Raw genomic sequence first — 8,990 nt, forward strand, 5'->3', positions numbered from 1 at the left:
AACTTGGTAGACATGTTTCTTGGTACCGTGAGACGGTTGGTATTGCAGATGGGCGTAATCGGACCACTGCCACGCCCACAAAACGCCATTATTCAAAAACAAATAAATTGCCATAACTAAGCTCCACAACAAGATATAAGACTCTTATTTGGTATGCAGGATCACAATAAGGAGGGGCATCTGAAGTTTTTTTAAAGTGGGCGTGGTCCCGCCCTTAATAGGTTTAATGTGCATATTTTCACTGGAAGCAAATGTTTTTATAACCTCTACCTACAGTGTGAAAATGGGTGAAATCGGGTGGCACCTCCGCCCACTCCACATATAACGGTACTGTTAAAAACTACTAAAAGCGCGATAAATCAAGCACTAAACACGTCAGAGACATTCAATTTTATCTCTGGGATGGTATGAGATGATTTTATAGGAACCACGTTCAAAATTAGACAGTGGGCGTGGCACCGCCCACTTTTAGGTGAAAACCCATATCTTGGGATCTGCTTAACCGATTTCAACCAAATTCGGTACATAATATTCTTTTCATATTTCTATGTTATGGTACGAAATCGGATTTAAACCACGCCTATTTTCCATATGACACCATTTGAAATTCCACTTGATTCTTTCACTTTCCACTATGCAAATCAAGCAACAATGATTGTATCGGGGTAAAACTGTGCGTGAATGATGCGATTAAAGTATGCGACCTTGTGACTAAAAATTGTCTAAATGAACCACTGAATATGTGGACCCCAGTACCTATAGTTGACTTTTTACCGTAAATATCGGTCAATGTGAAGATATATTTATAATTGAAATTCATATAATAGAATAAATAAATGAAACTATCGATAATAGAACGTCTTTGTGTCAAAAATGGAATCAAAAATCGGATCAATAGTTCTTATAGCCTTAATATGCCTAATATAAATATTTTTGAACTTCCGCGTGACTTTATACCGCATATGTGAGCTATCTCAATGAATATGAGAGAGCGTGTTTTACTCATAACAAGGTATCTTGTGAAATTGATAAAATCGGATTAATACTACCCTCAAATCCATATACTACTTATAATGCTTTTCGTTATTCTAACCAGTTTTATGCCGAATATACCGGTCAGTGAGTATTAATTTTTTTTTTATAGATAAAATTGCTTCAAAATATATTCTCGAGTATAGCTGAGCAATGTCAAGATTAATATATTTCTTAATTCCCATATACCTATATAAGATTTCCGTCTCTCCACCTGACTTTAAACCGTTCCGTTCGATCAAAATTTGATATTTTAACGAAATTAAGTGGATAAGATTTTTTAAAAATTATGTGGTTTGACGCTGAATTAGAATGAAATTAGTATATACTATGTCTAAACCTCACACAAATAATGAATGCCGATTTTCTGGTTGACGTTTGCCACATAAGCTTATAATATAAAATTTAGCCACTTTGGGAGAGTTAATATCACATTCATACTTATGTACCTTGTGAGAACTAAATGTCCAGAGGGAATTTAGCCCACACAACACATGAAGACGCACCCTGTTAAATAAAATCAACGCAACGAGTATTGGGCTGCAACGGGAAAATCACGCCACTTTTAGCAACACACGCCATCCTAAAGCAACATGTTGCGACACAACAGTTACATCACGCCACTTCTAGCAACACACGCCATCCTAAGGCAACATGTTGCCACACAACAGTTAAATCACGCCACGCAAGCGACACAGCGAGTATTGGTCTGCAACGGGAAAATCACGCCACTTCTAGCAACACACGCCATCCTAAGCATCATGTTGCGAACGGGCGAGCAAGCAACACACGGCTTGGTGGAAAGCAAGCAGGCCGATCAGCAGTCATTCAGGATCGGACTGCGAAGGCGAACACAACGCTGGACGGATGATTGAGGACAGGACCGTGAAGGCGAGCACAACGATTGGCGGGCTTTGAGGACAGGACTGCGAAGGCGAGCACAACGGAACTGGACACGGAAGGTAAGTCACCCCGAGACGCGTAGCACACTGGCAGGGTAGTATACGCGATAGTATACCAATTATCCAACGGGAGCGCGGAAAGGTAAGTGACGTTTCGTGCGGTAAGGAGTGAATGTCTCGCAGTGAGTCGATCCTCTGGCAGGCATTTCACTCCTTAACGTGGGAAGGCCGGAAGTCACGCGTGAAGTGGGTAGTGAGTCGATCCTCTGACCTGCTCCACGCTTGGCATCGCGGTCGCTGTCACTGCCCTCCGTAATTCCGCGTGATAGTGACGCGCTAACAAGTTACGAGAACCACTACCCTGTCGGGACGCCAGCAACGGGTGACGCTCCTATAACGCAGTTCCAGAGATCGTGAAGGGAAACTGTCGGAACGCCAGCAACGGGCGGCGCTCCTAAAACGCAGTCCCAGAGAGTGTGGAAGTGGAAACTGTCGGAACGCCAGCAACGGGCGGCGCTCCTAAAACGCAGTCCCAGAGAGTGTGGAAGTGGAAACTGTCGGAACGCCAGCAACGGGCGGCGCTCCTAAAACGCAGTTCCAGAGATTGTGGAAGTGGAAACTGTCGGAACGCCAGCAACGGGCGGCGCTCCTACAACGCAGTTCCAGAGATCGTGAAGGTAAAACTGTCGGAACGCCAACAACGGGCGGCGCTCCTAAAACGCAGTTCCAGAGAGTGTAGTAATAATATACAATAAAGTACGTGTGGTAGTGTGCAATTCTAAATAAAGAGCGATTTGTAAAGAGCCCCATAGTTTACAAATTTATTGTAACGAACCCTGGACACGGCGAGTATACCTCAGCAAATCAGAAGAAGCAGGGGCAGAAGAAAAGCTTCGTTACAATTGGCGCCCGAGCAGGGACTCGGCAAATCGTATAACATCAGGAAAATGACAGATCTTATGTGGTTGGACAACGTATCTAAGGAGCAACTAATCTCCTTCGCAGAGAATTTGGGCGTTGACCACATAGGCACCACGCGGGAAATTCGGAAGCGCATAACTGCACTGGCAGCCAAGGCGCACGAGGACTCCGAAATACAAGAGAAATTGTTAAAAATGGAAGCTGCATACAAAGGAAATGACTTCGCTTCACGAGACGAAGGCGATCAGAAGACACCACTTCCACCAGATCAAGGCAGAGGAACTGCGGACATTTTCGCAGAATCATCACGACGACTACCGCCACCAATAAGCATGCCGAATAGCGGCATGTCGATGCAACGGGGCCAGATGCTTACATTCGCACCTATCATCGACCAGGTGAGGAAGTGGTCCGTAAAGTACGACGGCGGGAGAGACCCATTAGCGTTCATCGAACGATTGGAAGAGCTTTCCGAAGTATACGTAATAGACACAGACCTTCTTCCAAGAACCATGCCCGAGTTACTGTGCGGTACCGCTCTCCAATGGTATCGCAACAACAACGAACATTGGAGGAGTTGGAGTACCTTCAAAAGGGATTTTTTGCGATTCTTCTTACCAGCACGCTACTTCGAACGCCTCGAAGACGACATACGGCAACGAAGACAACACGTGCGAGAAAAGTACAAAGACTACGTCCTCGCTATGCAGAACCTAATGAGACACGCTGGATATAATCAGGAGCAGCGGTTGGAAAGGATCTTCCGAAACAGCCACACCGATTACCTACTCTACATTCGGCGTCGAGATTTCGAGACACTAGCCGAACTTATCACGCTTGCAGAAGAATACGAGAGCATCCATGAAGGACATCGGAGAACTGTAGAGACGGCACGCCGCGAGATGACGAGACACATCATAGGTGACCACGAGGTAAGAAATACATCACGGCCAGACCATCCACCCGTCCAGTCCGCATCAGCACGTTCGCAACAGCAGCACACGGTTTCTCAACACGATACTACGGTAAACGCGCATCACCAACAACCATCCACGAACCCAACCTTTATGCCTGGAAACACATGCAGGAGATGTGGCCAGGAAGGACACTACGCTAGGAGGTGCCGTAATCCCAGAAAGATATTTTGCTGGGAGTGTGGTCGAGCGGATGTGCTAACCAAAGAATGCTGCGGCCAACGACAGGGAAACGGCCGAGGGTTCCGCCAGGAGAAAGGCGCGGCGGACCCACAGAACTCAGCGCCGACACGCCAACAATTATGCATCAGGAACGCGGCCGGTTGTACGCCTTAATCAAGCTTGGCGGAGAACCGGCGGAAGCCGTCATCGACACCGGCGCCTCAAAAAGTTTCGTATCGTCACGACTTGCAGAACGTATGGACACGACCGGGAGTGGTAAGACGGTTACCGTAGCCATGCAAATACAAATGGCCGACGGTACCACCAGCAAGATTTACGACGCCGTTGAAAGCAACATCCAACTCGGACAGTCATCACTCCAAGCAGTGTTGCATGTTATGCCCGGTGCGATTGATGACGTCATACTCGGGTTAGATACACTGGGGAGTATGGGAGCTAAGATATCCTGCGGAGGTCATCAGGTAGTGCTGACAGCACCAGATGCGCAGCATACAGCGGCCTTCTACACCATGCCACCAGAAAAGGTAGGCAACGCAACGGCAACTACACCAAAGAGCCGACTACAAAAATCCAGTAGAACGAAGTGCAACAAAAGACGTAAACTAAAGTGCAGGAGGATTAATAGAGTCGAGCCTAGATCGACCATCAACGAGAGAAACGAAGCGGCCCGCATACGCGACTTCTTAGCAGAAGAGCTTCAAAAATTTGAAACCATGAGTGGAGTGACGACAGTGGCGGAGCATAAAATCACTATGACCGACAACCGCCCCATCAAGCAACGATATTTCCCACGAAATCCAGCGATGCAAGCGGTTATCAACAATGAAATCGATGAGCTGCTATCGAAGGGATGCATCGAGCCGTCTCACAGCCCACACAGCGCGCCGATTGTATTGGCCCGGAAGAAAAACGGTAAGTGGCGTCTATGCGTGGATTATCGGCAACTCAACGCCCGATCAGTACCCGACGCATACCCCTTACCTAGAATACAACACATATTGGACAAGCTACGACGAGCAAGGTATATTAGTAGTCTGGACCTCAAGAACGGCTACTGGCAGATACCTTTGGAGCAAGGCAGCCGCACATACACAGCCTTCACCGTTCCTGGGCGTGGCCTATTCCAATGGCGCGTCATGCCATTTGGCTTACACTCGGCACCTGCGACGTTCTAGAGGGTCCTCGACCAGGTCATAGGCCCAGAGATGGAACCACACGCCTTTGCCTACCTCGACGACATAATCGTGATAGGCTCTACATTCGAGGAACATATACAGAATCTACGCAAGGTACTGCAGAGACTACAGCAGGCCAACCTTCGTATCAACCCTGAGAAATGCGAGTTTTTTAAGAAGGAACTTCGGTATTTAGGTCACGTGATCAGTGACAAAGGCATCCACACCGACCCCGAGAAAGTAGCAGCAATCCAGGAGCTAAAGCCGCCAACTAACGTAAAAGAAGTACGCCAATATCTTGGGATAGCCTCCTGGTATCGCCGCTTTGTACCCGACTTCGCGACGATGAGCCAGCCGCTCACCGCTTTATTAAAGAAAGGGAGACACTGGAGATGGGGAGCTGAACAACAAGAAGCGTTTGAAAGCATCAAGTGTAAGCTAACGGAGGCTCCGGTTCTCGCATGTCCGGATTTCAGCCAGACATTTACCTTGCAGACGGACGCTAGCAACATTGGCCTTGGTGCAGTGCTAACACAGAAACTAGAAGGAGGTGAACGCGTAATAGCTTACGCTAGCCGCAAACTGGATAAGGCGGAGACCAACTATTCGGCAACCGAAAAGGAGTGCCTCGCCATAGTCTGGGGTATCCGGAAAATGAGACCCTACCTAGAGGGATATAAATTCAAGGTGATAACGGATCACATGTCACTGAAGTGGCTGAATTCCATACAAAGTCCTTCTGGTCGTATAGCACGATGGGCTTTAGAATTACAGCAACATACTTTCGACATCGAGTATCGCAAAGGGAAACTCAACTTAGTAGCGGACGCACTGTCTCGTCAGCCGCTAGAGACCATACGACAAGCGACGACGGTGGCGCCACAATGCAACTGGTTGCGAAAACGAGCAGAGGAAGTACGCGCGAACCCCGAGAAGTACGCGGACTACATGGAAAAGGATGGCCAACTCTATCGCCACATTCCGTGTCGATCCCAGGATGAAGAGGCTGTACCCTGGAAGCTATGTGTGCCTAAACCCCTCCGCTTAAGAGTCCTGCAAGAGAACCACGATATACCTAGCGCCGGACATATGGGTATACGCCGGACAGTAGCCCGGGTGGCTAGCCGATATTACTGGCCAGGGATGTTTCGCGACATTAGCCGTTACGTACGCCAGTGTGAGTCTTGCCAGAAATACAAGGAAGGTCAGCAGAAACCAGCAGGAAAGATGCTTTCACAGGTGGCACAAGAACCGTTTGCCACAGTTTGCACTGACTTCATTGGACCCTTACCGCGATCCACGCATGGAAATACTATGTTACTAGTATTCTTCGACCGCTTCAGCAAGTGGGTAGAATTAGTACCCATGAGGCGCGCTACAGCAGAAGGACTTCGTCGCGCATTTAGAGAACGAATCCTCGCAAGATTTGGCGTCCCGAAGATTCTTATTTCGGACAACGGCGTGCAATTTACTAGTACGCTGTGGCAACACTACCTTAAGGAATTAGGGGTACGCCAGCAATTCACCGCACCCTACACCCCTCAAGAGAATCCCACGGAGCGAGCCAATCGGACAATTAAGCGAATTATTGCACAACTCAGTAAGGCCCGACACCAGCGATGGGATGATTTTCTCCCAGAGATCGAGCTCGCAGTGAATTCCAGCATTTCGGCATCCACGGGATATAGCCCAGCATTCCTCGTACAAGGACGAGAGCCGCGACTGCCAAAGGCACTCTTCGACGAAGTTAATATCGGCACCGGCATGACATCCACGACAGCTGAGGAAAAGTCCAATAGGTTGCAGGAGGCCTTCAAAATTGTTCGACAAAATATGGAGAGGGCGGCAACGGATCAAGCCCGGCATTATAACCTGAGACGCAGAAAATGGACCCCCGTGATCGGAGAACTAGTTCTCGCGAAAGAGCATCACCTCTCTAAAGCCACTGAGGGCTTCGCCGCAAAGTTAGCCCCGAAGTATGATGGGCCTTATCAAATTCTCAGGTATGCCTCACCAGTGATCGTAGAACTTCGAAAAGTTGACGGCGGAAAGGAGAAAACGGTGAACATCAGCGAATTGAAACCGTACCACATGGCTGTAACCGTTTAATAAAAAAAAAAAAAAAAAAAAAAAAATAATAATAATAAAAAAATTAAATAATAATAGAAAATATTTGAAGGAGTAAATTTGGTGACCAATCGAGACAGTTCATTCATTCAACCGCGAGCTGTCAGCAAGGCAAGACGTACCGGACACTTTTAAAGAAAGTAAATTTAAAATAAAGAAAATATGAATAACGACGAGAAGTGGCAGAACAGTTTGAAGCGGTTCCGTGAACGGATGGAGGAGGAGAAGGTGAAGCTCCCCAGGACACAGGCACTGGAAGCAGCCAGCACCACAGGTACTAGAAGTGCTTGCTCAGCGCGTGCAGACGCTATGCACGCGGCGTCGCGACACCTAAAGCTGATACATGTGACAGCGACATTCGAGGCCAACGCTAACACCGCCAACGTATCCAAGGCCGTCAACACCACTACGCAGCTAACCGACCACAAACCCACTACAAGTGAAATGGATGCACGAACAACACAAGCCGCCATGAGACGCACTATCGCGGCCCACGTAGCCACAACGCCATGCATCGTCGGCCGAGTAGTTGTTCAGGAAATAGATGAACCAAATCAAGAAGAAGTCCACGGGAGTCCGACGAGTGGAAGAACACCAAGCGACAGCAGCAAGGCTAGTAGCGATACGTCTAGCTCAGATGATGCCACGGTACCGCGACAACCACCAGTGATCGAACTCTCCTCGGACCAGGAGAATACCGAACCTGAGAGGGATAGGGTGGAACTGACCTTCCCACCGGGACAAGGTGGAGTCTCCCTGTACCGAGCGGACTTACTCTCCCTAGAAGATGGATCCTGGCTAACGGACACCGTGATCGACGCCTGGGCAAAGTACCTGGAGACCGAATTTGGACCGAAAGGCACGATACTCAGCCCCTTTGTTGTCTGGCAGTTGAACCAACCAGGGGGACGAGAAGAAAATTTCCGCCGCATTCACCGCTGGATCCGAAACATAGACATCTTCGGACAGCGTGTAGTCCTAGCACCACACAACGTCGCTCATCACTGGTATGTGCTCGCCCTATCGAATCGCGAGCTTACGCACCACATGACCGACACAGTGTGTTGTCAACCACACCAGTTATGGACGGCAGATTCCTGGACGAGGGGTAAGGTCACCCATGCAACCACGGCCTGGCGCGAATTCCTCCAGTGGGAATATAAGGAGAGGTACGGCCAGGAAAAACTCGATTTCCGGGAACTCCTGTTAGAGGTGCCACAACAGGAAAATACGGACGATTGCGGCATTTACGTGCTGGAGACAATGGAACGAGTCATGCGCTATATAGGACAAGGTGAAGGAGCGCCCGGATGCATCTCCGAGCCTTTCACAGCGGAGATGGCAGCGAAGAAGCGGGCTCACATGTTAGCTACCTTCAGACATCATCAAGACGCAAAGACGACCAATGACGCAGAGGTAACAAGCACACCAACTTTAGCACCACCACCCGCGGAACATCTTCCCCCAGAAGGTATAAAAGTACCCATCAACGACGCACTCGGAACAGGACTTGAGGCCTTCCCAGAAATCGCCGAAAGAGTCAGGAGGAGTCTCATAGACCTCACGACCGGCACAGGAAAGCACCGGCTGAAGTTTAGTACCACCAGATATCAAGTGGCTATGTATCGGTGGGGCGTACACATACGGAGGAAGCCAACATCAATAAAAACAGCTGC

At 48.6% G+C, this 8,990-nt stretch overlaps 1 protein-coding gene across 1 annotated transcript; it reads left to right on the top strand.

The window, feature by feature from the left end:
* The first annotated feature begins 1,490 nt into the window (after positions 1–1,490).
* On the top strand, positions 1,491–4,257 carry LOC138857838 (uncharacterized). The gene has a single exon (XM_070111736.1). It carries the CDS (start codon positions 2,882–2,884, stop codon positions 4,163–4,165), a length of 1,284 nt encoding a protein of 427 aa, XP_069967837.1. The 5' UTR covers positions 1,491–2,881; the 3' UTR covers positions 4,166–4,257.
* The last annotated feature ends 4,733 nt before the right edge of the window (positions 4,258–8,990 follow it).

The sequence above is a fragment of the Bactrocera oleae genome, chromosome 6, assembly GCF_042242935.1.
Source record: "Bactrocera oleae isolate idBacOlea1 chromosome 6, idBacOlea1, whole genome shotgun sequence".
NCBI lineage: Eukaryota > Metazoa > Arthropoda > Insecta > Diptera > Tephritidae > Bactrocera > Bactrocera oleae.